Source organism: Dermacentor albipictus, chromosome 5 (genome assembly GCF_038994185.2).
Source record: "Dermacentor albipictus isolate Rhodes 1998 colony chromosome 5, USDA_Dalb.pri_finalv2, whole genome shotgun sequence".
NCBI lineage: Eukaryota > Metazoa > Arthropoda > Arachnida > Ixodida > Ixodidae > Dermacentor > Dermacentor albipictus.
The window spans coordinates 46,318,710-46,333,218 of record NC_091825.1 but is presented as its reverse complement, the minus strand read 5'-3'; the positions used below and the strand labels follow the sequence as shown (position 1 = coordinate 46,333,218).

At 48.5% G+C, this 14,509-nt stretch overlaps 1 protein-coding gene across 4 annotated transcripts in view; it reads right to left on the bottom strand.

Annotated features, from left to right (window-relative positions):
• The window catches only part of Notum (palmitoleoyl-protein carboxylesterase notum), an 85,040-nt gene that overhangs the window by 55,617 nt on the left and 14,914 nt on the right, over positions 1-14,509 (bottom strand). The window contains exons 1-2 of one of the 4 annotated variants that reach the window (XM_070538363.1): positions 10,770-10,819; positions 7,433-7,515 (exon numbers count right to left, since the gene is read on the bottom strand). The exons of 2 other annotated variants lie outside the window; for them this stretch is intronic. In XM_070538363.1, the coding sequence (XP_070394464.1) occupies positions 7,433-7,515; positions 10,770-10,817 (131 nt within the window). In that variant the 5' untranslated portion in view covers positions 10,818-10,819. Of the gene's footprint in view, positions 1-7,432; positions 7,516-10,769; positions 10,900-14,509 lie in introns of those variants that run through there. One more of the 4 variants, XM_070538364.1, reaches the window with a different exon arrangement.

Here is a 14,509-nt window from a genome sequence, read left to right as displayed (position 1 = left end):
AAACGGGATATGCTGCGCGGTGGAGGGGTGGCAAAGTTGGTGTGGGCAAGGAGGGCGAGGAAAAAAAGAGAATAAAAAAGAAGCACGTCCTTCCGCGCCCCGCAGAGTCAGATCATTGCCGATTTAGGGTGATTTACTGCCCGTGAAGAAAGCCAGCACTGAGGAGCCGCACGAAAACGGCAGTAGCTATGGGAGGAGATCGCGTAAGGCTCACCGCATTCCACCGAGTTTTTGCTCTTCATTCACCACTCGAGGCGCCTGCTTTACTTTTTGCATCTTTACTCGTCACCGAATACGCGGAGGGAGATCTCAGCACGTGACATGCCGGACGCTGCGCACGCTACTCGCTTGCGCTTGCGTTGGCAAAAGCTCCAAGCAAGAGCCAGGGGCAAGAATCGATGGGCTCTTGGCATGGACGGCAGTGCACTGGAGTTTTCTAGCGCAATCAAACTTGGACTGTCTGGAGTGTAGCACTCGCGTGCCGCCACGTTGCAGTGTTGATGAAGGATGCTGCGCATCTTGTTGCTAGTGTGCGCACGGTTTTACAGCTGGTCCGAAACACTATTGCACAGAAGCGTGCGGGCTTTCCACGGTCACCGAACCGCATTCGGACAAGCGAGTGATTACAAAAACTTCACTCATCGAAAACTCAGCAACAGACGATACTACACCATCTGGTGTATTATCCCGTGTATGTGTATCCGGCGAAGTATAAGAGAGTTGGCTGGGTTCTCAGATGCAATATACAAGAAGCATGGGGTTCTGTCCCAGAGGGTCAGCTTTTAGAACATACCACTATGAACATTTCTTTCAGCACAAGATAAAGAAGCGAAAAAGAGCACGACCCACAGACACTTTCCGAGTGTTTTCCCTTCCCATCGTGACGTCCGCAAGCCGAGTAGTATGCTGTACAGCTGAGCTACTGAGCCCCGTCAGAACGATGCATTGTGCTTGAATAGTGGAATGTGAAAGCAGTAGTACTATTGTCTTTCATTACTTTAAGATGCGCCTGTTCACAGTGATGTTCTCAGCCAATTAGACGCGTTTGACGCGCGCAGTTGGCAGATAAAATTGAAATTTGTCAAAAAAAAAATGAAACAGCACTAGCCATGGCTAGTGCTAGCTAGTGCTGGCTAGTGAAATGCATTCGACTACAGCGCGCAGTCGTACAGGGGTGCAGACATCTGTCTAGAACGCAATGTAGGTTAGTTTCACTGTTTCTCCCGATTGCCAATTATTCGCTGCAAAGCATTACGATTCCAACAGGAATATCTGGACCAGAAATAGAGAGAGCCCGCATGAAGCTTCGGTTCAACATCACTGTTAAGAAATCGTGTGGCTTGACAGCCAGCGGCCGATTAAGACAAATTAGCGAGATTTCCAAGACTCGTCGAGCTACATATCAATCTCCCATAAAAGATGATGAGCACGGTAAAGCGACGCGTGGGGCAAAGTTTTTACCCAGCCATTTGCAATTAAAATTAGCTGAAGCAATTTATGGGCATGCACCTGGTTAGTTACAGATCTTGACATTGCCCAATTGTGCAATTGTGCTACCTTCTGGAACCGGTCGATACACGTTGCTACTTCTGTTTGCCGACAAGATGTCGCCGTTGAAGGATCGGCGATTTCAACACATACTTTGAGCTCATTGAAAATTAATCAGCGCATTGTTAATGTTCTATAAGCAAAGGCATTTTGTTTCTCTTCTTCTTTCGTCTTTTTTTGCTTTGATCAGTACTCTCACGGAAGGAGACCGAAAATTTGCAACTTGGCGGTTAATTTTCGTGATATCATTGCTAATCGTCATCAGTTTCAGCTTTGACTCAAAACGAGCGTCGAAAGACGTAGCTAGCTGTGCGTAGGACAGCGATGATAGCCACCTATAGTCACGTGGCCTCAAAGCCGCTCATCAAGAGACAAAAATATATAAGGATGCGAATGACTGTACTAGCTCAGCTGCAAAATGCTGAAACCATCTGATAGCGACGGACATGGTATAAACAACCTATACTTTGTTTATAGACACTGCCTGAATTGTGAGTGTCTTCGTCATCTTCGCGATGTCAGACTGGTGGTCTGCTGGGAATCGGATTCGCCGCTATATTGCGGATAGTATAGTATAGCGGCAATGGTGAAGAGGGGGAAAAATAAAGCATTTGTTTTACAACAGAGAGTCTTATTTGTCAGCCGAAGGTTGAAGGAGCTAAGCATTCTTTCATGCATACAGCCAACCACATCCACACTGGTGCACTGCAGTCCAGCGAGATAGAAAGAGACGGTGCTGCTGGCAGCGACAAAGCCATATGTAACTAGGTTTCCTTGTTATTTCGTGAAGCGTCGCGAATTCGCTACGCTTAAGTTGAACGGGCCTATCTCCGAAACGCTGTATGCCCTGAAGCCTTCATATTCCATGCACCTTAGTACTACATTGAGTTTTTGCAGCTAAAGAGCCACTGTAAAATCAGGCGACCAGGTGCGAGTGCATCTCCCGGTTCTTGGGCCCGCCGTTGCGTACGATATGAAGTCCCCACACGGGAACACGAATTAAAAGCTACAGTGGCTACGGCGACGTTCCCTTGATTTCAGGGAAAGCAGTTGTACTCCCCGCCGACGCCCCGTCATGGTGGTCCGTTGAAGACGCAAACCCTAGCTAATCGCTTTCTGACGGCATTCGCGAGAGATCATGGATTCCGAAATTAGCAGCCGGGCATTGCGGCCGAAGAGTAGCCTTTTTTTTTCCATCGTGCTCCACATAAGCATTCCGATTGGTGACTTCTGTGGACTTCGCCAAAAGTTCCTTAGGAGCATGAGCCTAAAAGTCACACAACGCATCACGTCGATGTCAGTCTCTCGAGGTGCTGCGGTTCGAAACGGTTCGCCCGTGCGTCCTTTAAAACGCGCACGCGCTCTTTAAACCCGCACTGAAGTACGTTATCTGCGATTCCTTCCATTAATGCTCGGTCAGAGATACACCTGTCCATACCGAACAACTGAGGAGCACACGCTCCAGAGGCTAAAAATGTTTGTTAGAACTCCATTGAACAAACTGACACTAATGAATACACTGGCGGCACTTTCGCCAAACTGAGCATGAAAGCAGAGCAGATCTCGTGCAGTGAGGGTGCACTAGAAGGGATGGCACCCGAACACTGTCCTGCAACTGTAAGCGTCCAAAGGACAGGGATGGCTTGGCAGTACAGTCGTCCCGCAATGCCGAAGCTCAACGCGTTTAACGAGAGCACGTGCGAGAGTTGCACGAAGTATAGGAACTGAATTGGAGAACGTCAGTGTACCCTTTGAATGTATCAGGGCAAGCCTGCTTGCGCGGGCGCGTTTGTGTAGATGTTGCGACAAAAGGAAACGTAAAGATGACGCCAAGTGGTAAAGTGACACGCTGTGGAAATGAGTGCCACACAGACAATGCATAAAGGTGCCGCGCTGCCCCCTCCCCCACACCTCCTTCTCCCATTCCGCGTGATGTCCCTTTCATCGCACGCTTCGGCAGTGGGGAAACGCAGACAATGACGTTGAAAGAAATCAATGATAGAGAAAAATGATTCCGTGTCTTTTGTCTGTTTTCTCTGACGATATATGGCAGAGAATCTGGGACTGCAAAGAAAAAAATCTGCTTTGTCTGTCTGTCTGTAGAAAAAATTTTTGGCAAGTAAAATAAGAAGAGATCAAAATACCAAATGGGGAGGGGGGTGGATTAATGCTACTAAAGAAAAAAATGTGAAAAGAAGGGAACGGGACTGCGTTAAAAACGCGAATATTGCAGGAAAGGCACCGCCTTACGTGTGTCTACGGAAATGAGAAGGTGGTGATGTTCCGAGAATACTTTAGCAGGTACTCATTTCAAGCTACACGATACTAAATGTTACAGAAACACGCTTAGAGTGCGTACTTGGCGTTTATCTTACGGCAGAACCCTGCCTTGAAGAAGAGGCATTGGAGCGGCAATGTGGTAAGCGCTCTCCAAGATGGCGAATAGTTTGTGTCAAAATTAGGCTGCAAAACCAAAATGTCTAAGCTGATCACGAGTGTGCACGAGTCCATGCACAGAGCTCAACATTCTGAACCTGCATGAGCAGGGAACGTTCCTGAACCTAAAAGACCACTCATACCGCAACAGCTTTCGAGCCAGCGCCACTGTCCTGTCATTCAAACGCACGCCGTGAAAGCGAGGCTGCAGTGTTCACTGCGTATAACGCCCAGCCTACCTGCCCGCTGGTAAACGCATTTGACCGCGGGACAAACCGGCGCACCAAAGACTAGTCTTCGCGAACGGACTTGCCGCAAGCGTCTCTCTCCTTCTCGCCTCTAATTCGTAATGTGTGAATGCAAGGCCAGTGTGTGTGTGTGCGTGTGTGCGCGCGCGCGCGCGCGTGTGTGTGTGTGTGTGTGTGTGTGTGTGTGTGTGTGTGTGTGTGTGTGTGTGTGTGTGTGTGTGTGTGTGTGTGTGTGTGTGTGTGTGTGTACGCACTCCCCTTGCAGTGAGGCAGTGGCTCGGGCAGCGTGGTTTTCAGTGCGACGCGCGAAGGAATCCCTGCCGCGCCACCTAGGGTGGTGGGAGACCCAAGGGCCACTCTCGTCTTCGGCACCCCTCAGCGCCCCTCCCACCCATATCGAAGTCTCGAGGATTGTGAGGAGTACGAGCCTCCCGCTCCTTCCTCAGTCGCGAGGGGGAGGGAGGGGGGTGTTCGCGGCAGGTGCGGCTGCAGGCAGCAGCGGCGGCCACTCCATTAGGCCCATTGTCTCGTCGGGCGGCCGAGCAAAGAGATGAGTGCACGCGGTCGCCGGCGGTCCCCTTTGAAGCGCGAGCGGCGGCTCCCTTTGATCGGCGCCGCCGCCTTTGAAGTGCGCCGCCGCCACCGGCCTTGGGTGCTCCGCACACCCCGGCGACGCCAGCGCGCCGCTCCCCGGGCCGGCCGCCTTTCCTCGGCAGCCACGCGAGGTCCCGCTACGCGGCTCGCCCGCTCTGGCCGCGTGTGCCGTGGGTGCCGTCTCGGCGAAGACGCCCGCAGCGCGGGCGCGTATGAGCAGCCGAGAGCGCTTCACGCGCCTCCTCCAAGAACGCCACGCGCTTGGGGCATCTCGAGTTAACGCCATGCTTCAACGTAGCATCGTATCTAGAGAAAGGACGAAAATGGACACGCTCGAACGTTCGCGGCCAAGTACATCTCCCTAAATTCCGACATCATTTAGAGCACGTATATGGCGCGTCTACTGCCCCGGCATCGCTTTGTGCCGTATTCGAACGATGAATTTCGTCGTCACTTCAAGCCGCGTTTCAGCGGACTCGTTTGCAACAGCTCTGAGCGAGATGCACCATGCTCGTAGTTGGTGAGAACGGCCGGTACTCGAAACGCAACTTTGGCCTTTAGGATGTGGCCTCCAGATTTAGGATTTGCTGGCTGCTGCTTTCGTCAAACATTCCGGAGTACAATGCCAGTGTGAATCTTTGCCCAGACGTTATATACAGTTTGCACCGTGCAAGCTGCACTCGAACGCTTTGATGCTCCTTGACCCTCTCACGTTTTTCGATCTTTTTAGTTATTTATATAACACCCTTACTTTGGCACAACTGCGTGTCATAGGGCAATGAGGCGTCAATCTACGATGCATCACTCCAGGGAAAAATACACATAGAAGTTCTTGTTGTAATGCTAACAGTATGGCTGATTTTTATACAGTTAACTCTACAAACAAGAAAAACGAATGGAAAAGAGAGGCGAGCATGAATCTAGCAGGAGGATGCCAGTGTCACGTTTAATTTAAAACATTGGGTGTCCAAAAATCGGAGTGTCATCAATGCTGTTTCTTATTTGGGGTGTAGTCCAGGGGAACGCAAAAATTGACATATGTTGCTCGTAGCAAACGCTTCCCGAGAGGTACCTACGTAAAATGCTCTCCCACGGCGCCTCTAATAAAAGTCCTATAGCCCCAGGCTCCTTCAACTTCCCAATGACTTTCCGTGCTTCATGGCACATATTTTCACAAACACTCTTCTAGATGCAACGGTAGGCCACTGAAAGGCGTAATACGTTGGCTAGACGTGGTGGCTGAACAGCTTTGGAGTTTTTGTCCTATTGATAAGTCATATTAGGAAACTGAGCGAGTTCCGTCCTTGTCTCAGTAGCTTTGTCCCAATGTCGCAATTGATGACGCTTGAGCATATGAAAGAAGATAGCTCTGTTTCGCAGTTGTTTTAACTTATGTCCAACTTGTCGAAACCATAGATTTGTAAGACTCAGCATATTACAGTAATGTCGACCGATGGTTCGCAAGCATATTCTTTCGTACATCCTGCCAAGCCAGGAAACACATTTGCGTACAAAGGTTCTGGCCTGAAGTTAATCTTAATGCTCAAGGAGCTGTGAACAAAAACAGATGAGCTCGGAGTGATACCTTCTAAAGAAACCGAGATCCCTATTCTGTCCCGCTATGATATCGAAGTGTCCTTTAAAATCAGCTGCCGCAAGATACCTAACAGGAAAAGTATGCCTCGAATGAACGTTTCTATGGATAGACCCATGTGGCCTGACAACTTCCGAGCACGCGAAACCGAAATTTTGCAGCCGAAACAATTTAAAAAAAAAGAAAAGAAGTTCGAAGCACAGCTGGCGATGCAATTTTCCGACATTTAAAGTGTGCGCAACCCCGAAGATGGAGCACAGGCTTCTCCAAGCAGTTGAACCATCGTGAACCAGTTGAAGGGGCACTACGCAAAAGCGCATCAGAAAGGGCTGCCAATTTAACGCTTTCTGCCGGTCCTAAGCTACGCTCTACGAACGCACGAAGGTCAAAGAACTTCCCCACCATTACGCGCTAAGCAAATAACGTAAATGAGTTGGCGCTGCGAGCGAGTCAGATAAAGGCAATGGCGTTGTTCCACTTCTCTGTTATCGCTCGCGTGCTTCGTCGCTGGGAACTGCGCGCCGCCACTCGTAGCCTGTTTTGACTGCGGCACCCGGTAACCGCACAAAGGGCACGCACGTACCGCAGCCTAATTGGCAGTTTCGCGAGAGGGCGAGAGACCCATAGAGAAAGAGGGGGCGGCGCTAGTCGCAGTCACACGACATGTCCCTCCTTCCTCCCCCCTCTCTGGTTCGGCCCGACCGCCCAAAGCAACTCGGATGGCGTTGCGCTCCTCCTGTGTCGCATCATGCCGCCGGTGTCCCCTTGGCGCATGTTTACTTTCCCTCGAGCGGGCCGCCACTTTGAACGCCGCCGCTATTAAAGGAGCGTCAGAGTGCGCCCCGTAAACACGGAGGGTGGGTCGGCACCCAAAAGGCGAGCGTCGCGCGCGGTAGATGGCGCTGGCCACGTGATCGAGGCGTAGAGGGCAATACGTTTTTTTCCTCGAAAGATGACCTCAGGCCCGTCTGATTCTTGGGAGCCAACTGCTCCCCGAAACTTACATGCTCACCTGGATAACATTCCTCGCGGCCTAGACCGCTGTTGCATACGGAGGAGGAAGGCCGAGAGAGGCACCGCTACAGCTGATACACACTGCACCAAAGCCAGCGAAAGAAAGGCGAATGCACAAGTTGAATGAAGCACACCGAACGAGTGGCTGGTTCATTGTGCTACACAAGTCAAGGATTAAAATTAAAACTAAATTATGGGGCTTAACATGCCACAACTGCGATATGATTGTGGGGCACACCGTAGTGGCGGACTCTGGATTGATTTTGACCACCTGCAGGGGGTTCTTTACCGCGCACCTAAATCTAAGTACACGGGTGTTTTTGCATTTCGCCTAAATCGAAATGCGGTCGCGGGGCCCGGGATTTTAGCCCGCGACCGCGTGCTTAGCAGCGCAACACCAAACCCGCTAAGCAACCACGGTGGGTCACAAGTCAATAGTTATGACACCTGCCTGCTCCTTTTCTCTTTCGCTTGCACTTGTCGATGCTGGAAAAATAACTTTTGCATTTGACAGCTAATTACGGTGGTGTTTTGTAAGGCAAGCGATACGATAGGCGATGACAACATTGGAGGACTACAAAGTGATTATCAACCAGTGGAGTGCCTGAGCGAAAATGAGAGCCAGTATAGTAGAATGTAAGTTTGTTTTTCCCATTCAGTAACTTGCCACTGAAACACGCTGATTACTATAGCCAGGATTAACTTCCCGACTTAATTATTAGTAAATTTGGCCAAAGCCAGGATGAAGTCCTCAATTCCATTATTAGTAACAAAAGGACGAAAGGTGGCTGGGCAGACGGGGTCCTCGCGCCTCTGTGGTAAATAGACAAGGCGAAACCTGCCGACGTTCGGGAAGCTATCGGAAGTTCGCGCCTTCTCCTGTTCACTAACAAATGCCTGATGAATGCGATTTTTTGCAGCAACGTAATATACGCATGTCAGCGGATGGTCCTTGTATTTTTTTTTTTCCTCGACATGCGAAACCTACGTCCTTTCGTGTAGCTTCAGAAGCGGCAGAAGTTATCACCACTTGTCGAAGCTTGCGGGTATTGAAAATTAAGTTATGGGGTTTTACGTGCCAAAACCAGTTTCAGATTATGAGGCACGCCGTAGTGGAGGACTGCGGAAATTTCGACCGCCTGGGGTTCTTTAACGACCACCTAAATATAAGTGCACGGATGTTTTCGCGTTTCGCCTTAATCGAAATGCGGCCGCCGTGGCCGGGATTCGATCCAGCGACCTCGCACTCAGCAGCCCAACGCCATAGCCACTGATAAACCACGGCGTGTATGCGGGTATACGTCAGCACTACTGATCAGGTGCTAGAAATTCATTTTAAAGTCAACTTAAGTTGGTACAGTTAGTGCTATATCACATGGCGTTAACCACACGCAATTGGTTAAAGAACAGTGTGCAGGGACTCCAGTATTGCCATGAGTCAGTCATTGCGACATACTGCATAAACTTGATTCCGCACAATCTCTGAGTCGATCATGCAGGGTGCCATGGTGGGAGAGAGCGTGTGCTTCATTTATGGTGTACAGGAAGCGAATAAAAAATGCGCATATATGGCGCTCTTGTGTAACAGTCAGCGTAAATGCACTTGCGGCCTGGACAGAATGTTACAAGTTCTCAGCGGTAAAAAGATTTACCTTAAGCAAAACGGATTGAATAAACATTAGGTTCGGTAAACCATCGCATTTAGCAAGAATTTCAACCATCTATAGCGGGCGCTTCACCACGGCAAGTGACCCGATAGCACGCTTAAAGCGAATAGCTGGTAGTCTTATCAGGGTCTTTAAAATGTAGTCTGAGTGACTTCGAAAAAGAAAGACAAAAGCGATTTACCGTGAACGTCAAAGTCAAACGAAAATTTGTCACGGTTGGTCTACAAGAAACTTGGCTGCACATAATGACGAAACTGGACAGGGCCATAGGTTCCGCTTTCGTCTGGCTTGATTATGTCAAGGCTGCATGCTATAAACATCGCAAAAAAGTATTGTCTAACGTAAATTGCAGATGTTCTTCAGTTATGCTCATCAAATGATCCCTGTCTGTATCTCATTCGGACGCATTAGGGTGTGAAACTTTCTTAAGAGAATTGAGTCAAAAACGTTCACCAACACGCGTTCTTTGTTCTCGAACTGCAGCGCCATGTCAGAAATATGTGGCAGCAAAGCTTCAGAAAGTTCAAGGAATTCACGGCATACGCTGATATGTGCACACGAAGCATTTACATTTGCGACAAGCCTGCCTTTTTCTTTCCGGTTGTCCTGAAGGCAACCATGTGTCATATCGAGTTTTCTACCTTTCACATTCCCATGACTGCGCACAAAATGTCGCCCCGCTTCACAGGTGGGCGGCTTCTACAGTACAAAGAGGGCTACAGCGAAAGCGTCTGTGAGCGCGTTTTCGTTGACGCACCTCCACCACAGTGTTACGTAAAGGACGAGTCAGTAAGAAGAGCAACTATTTACTGGTTATATTTACAACAGCGGTTGCAGCGCTGACCAGTTAGATTCACAGCGGGAGCCCAGTTCGTTCTTCCTGCTCTTTTCTCGAGTGATGGCGCTCACGCGCTTCGTTCGAACAATCCAATACCACACACGTGTAGCAATACTGTCCGCGTGTCACGCTTAATTTGGGGTTTCACATTACAGCAGGAGCAGAGTCAATTTCACACTTATTTATGCCATGGCTGTCGAGATCTCCACCGGCACTAGGCATTATATAGGAGGTTATTGCCGACTGCGAATATGGTTCCGGCGAGCTAGGCACTTCGGACGCGACACCTTTGCATTCGCCGAAGGTACGCCGACTGCAAGCGCACTACCGCTGAATATTGCACGGGGATCGAATTCTACAGGTTCTGTGCATGACGGTGTGGCCCCGTCGGTACATGTTAGCTCCGTTAACCGACATTAGGACATTGTTACCTATTCACAGACATCAGTTTCGTAGCCCACCAGTCACCCACGAAAATACTAGTCTAATTACTCCCATGAAGTTTACACCAGCTCCGAACTTTTCCACTTGTCTGCATGTTGCTTGACAAAGCAAGCTTGCCAGAGGCATACTCTAGTCTTAAATAACTTGACAGCGATACCTGACCAGGATTTTCTCAAACATTAATCCCACGTGGAAAACCTCCACCCTTTTGTTAGAGTGCATTCACCTGTAGTATGCTTACAGTGGTGCAAGCTACAGGAAAAAGGCGCGTTGAATAACAACATTTCTGTCATTGGCTGCGCCGAACGCGTCTCTCAGTGCCTCGGTCACCTACCCCGCAGCGCCATGCATGATGTCTTAATTTGTACACATGCAGAGACACTCACCAGTGAACGCTGAACGGGAATAACAGTTGGCATATGGAAAAGCGACATAACTTGCGATATCCCATGCGGTCAAGCCAGCCACACTTGTCACTATATACTGTCCACCCCATCCTGTGGGAGCGATTCCCGGTGGTGAAGCATAAAACGCCACACACACAAGCAGAACCAACTGCGCGGCCATATTGTGTTAAGTCGGCCGTTTGTGCTCAGTCCGGACGGTTCCATCTTGATACACACAGTGCCAAGCACGCAGGAATACGTCATCATAGAAATCGAGCAGGTTCGCGCATGTCGCGGAAGGGAAGATCACGCTGCAGCAGTGCCTCTGCACCTCTTCTTCGAGGAGCACCAACTGCATCAGGTGCGTGACTTGCAGGGCGAAAAAGGGTCTCGGTCAACGGCACGCAGTAGTCAGCGGTTTCGCCGAGCATTCAGCAGCATGTGCGAGCCGATGCACAGCGCGACGCGCATGGCCTCTTCGCCAAGAGCTTGCCACACCCGACCCAGTCGGCTATTCTCGATGACGCCCATTCGCCAGTATACGCCTGTGGGGAATCTGCTTTCCAACATGACCCATGACATTACCTGCCTAAACTCAGAATTAACGCTGGAGGCTTGCATGATTTGGCAGTTACTATTTGAACACAGGCTGTGAGGGTGAGATATAAGACAGATTCCCGACGGAGATTTTCTTCTCTCGTATACAGTATTTTCGGCTTTGTTTAAGCTTTGTGTAGGCCGGCTGTTTACGATTATTCACGACGTCGCAGTCGCTGTGCAGCTTATAGACTGTCAACGTGATTCTATCCTTCAGGAGCACACTCGTCTGCACCACCTGGACCCATCTGTGCCGACGGCAGCTTCGAGTATCTATCAAGAATGCATTATCTCACCGCATCTGCATGGCTGACAGTGCTGCCTCTGGCAGTTGCGGCAATGAGCAAAGCACCGAACATGTTCTCTGTTATTGTACTCGCTACAGCTCAACAAAAGCAGTCGCTCATGACGGCTTTGGCACGCCGCAATGACCTGCCGCTTTAAGAGCAGACAATCTTGGAGAAGTAAACGTAACAGCGCTAACACCTAAGACGAGCCACAAAAAGAAAGACACGACACACACTGGCACTGACTAACAACTTCATTTTTTTCTTTTTGTCGTCGATGCATATATATACCTAGGCCGCACAACCGCGCAGGCGCAGAGAATACATTACTGACATCTGCCAACTTATCGTATACGCAAACGTAGGAAATCAATTTCTGATGGGTGCAGGGACAAAGATGTGTCACTAATGCAATTATTTCCTTGTCATTTTATGTGATAGGCCCCTAAGGCAAGCCGCGCATGTTCATTCTTGCTTTTTCGAAGAATTATTGTCCGATCAAGTCGCGCCTCACAATTGCTGCAAGAGTTTATATGCGCAACCAGGTGCGCTCCTTTATCTACACTTTTGTTTACTTTTTGTGCATGTTCCCTGAGTCGCTCATTGACGCAACGCCCTGTCTGGCCAACGTATGTCTTACCACATGAGAGTGGAATGCCATAAACCACGCCGACAGCGCACGACACATATGAGGCACCATGCCAAATTTGGCATCCTCCTCTGCTCTCTCCGCAGGTGCGGGAACATAGCTTTGAAAGCTAGTTTGGCGCAGGAATTGCCAAAGGAACACCATGCCTGCAAGCAACTTTCTTAAGTTGATGGGTCACCTCATGTATATAAGGGACCACCGCAGGCCTTCGCGTTTCACGTTCGACGGCCGGCCTTTTTGTGGTTTCACTTCTCTGGATCAGAGCTTCAACCACGGCAGTCAAAAGCGACATAGGGAACCCAGCTGCCAAAAGTCGCCTGATCTAATTGTCAAACTTTCTTGCATCTTGTGCACACACGATCTCTTAAGTGCCAATTCTATACTTGACGACGCAATACCTCTTTTCACAATCTTCGAGTGCGCAGACCTGAAGGACAACAGTTCCTTTTTCGCACGGGGTTGATAGGCCCAACACACATGGCGTTCACAGAATTCACGCTTCAGTTCCAAGAACTGCAGTACATTGTTTTGTGGAGCCTCGTGGGTAAACGTAAGATCTTGTCCATGCACCTTAAAATCCTCTAAAACCTTATTGATCGTATCCTGGTAGGACGAGTCAAGCGATAAAAATACCAAAAAATCATCAACATATCTAAAAACTTTTAAAACTTTCCGCTCGAAAAAAGAACTGTTGTTCTTCAGGTCTGCGCACTCGCACTTCTGCGCACTTGCACTTCTGCGCACTTCTTCAGGTGCTCATGAAAGAGAGGTATTTCATCGAGCTAACGAATGGCTAACAGGTCTGGATTTGTGGCTTCAATCTAACAGACTTCAATTAAACATCAGCAAAACGAAATACTTACTCTTCCGGCCGCGAGGACACCACCCGACTATAAACTTGGATTTAAAATTTCAAAACGTTACCATCGAACAATCTTTGTCAGTTAGATTTTTGGGGGTGACATTTCAAGAAAACCTCTCATGGACGCCTCACGTTGACAAGCTCCGAAGTGAGCTAGGGCGAGCTGTTGGAATCCTAAATAAAGTGAGATATTATATCCCATCTGCGGTGAAAAGGCAGATATACTACGCGCTATTTCATTCCCGGTTATGTTACTGTTTCTTAGTATGGTCAACAACGACTAAGACCAACCTAGACAGTCTTTTTTGTTTGCAAAAGCGAGCGGTGCGTGCAATCGGAAATTTAGAACTTTCTGAAGACACTACACCCTTTTTTAAATCTTATAAAATACTGCCTATTCATAAATTGTATAAATACAACTTGGCCCTGGAAATATTGCATCAGCACCAAACAACACCTATTCAAACCAAATATCAAGTGAAACCTGGTCCGTACAGCCTACGAAAGAATTTAATACCCAGGCCACGTTCTCGTACAAAATATGGCGATCAAAAACTAAGCTTTACGATACCAGACCTTCTCAACGAATATCCGGAAATTGCTGAAGCGCTCGTTACAGCTACCTCAGTGCACATTTTCAGAAAAATGCTCAAAAATTTTTTCCTTAACACAGACTAAAAATCCTGCAGGTCTGATCCCAGTTGGTTTCCTCTTACTCTGTGTCTTGGCTTTTTATTGTTAAAGTCCGATATATTTTCTGTACTAGGACGATAGTTGCGACACACCTATACAATGTATCTAATTATATGTGTATTTATGTTATTGATGTGTATGTGTATTTATGTTATTATGTTACTGATTTATGTTATTGATGAGGAACACTTATTGATGTTTAAGTTCTACCGTGTTCCAAATTGATCGTATTGTAGTGAATAATTTTGTTATTATTGTTCTTGTGTGACTGCTGCTGCCAAGGGTGGCGAGGCCCAGTCAGGCACGTTCAGTGCCTTTTGTCGCGTCCCCCAAGGCATTTCTGTAAGGAGTGTCTTAAATAAATGAATAAATGAAATGAAATGAAATGAAATGAAATGAAAGATTGTGAAAAGAGGTATTGCGTCGTCATGTATAGAATTGGCACTTAAAAGAGCGTGTGTGCACAAGATGCAAGAAAGTTTGACAATTAGATCAGGCGACTTTTGGCAGCTGGGTTCGCTATGTCGCTTTTGACTGCCGTGGTTGAAGCTCTGATCCAGAGAAGTAAAACCACAAAAAGGCCGGCCGCCGAACGTGAAACGCGAAGGCCTGCGGTGGTCCCTTATATACATGAGGTGACCCATCAACTCAA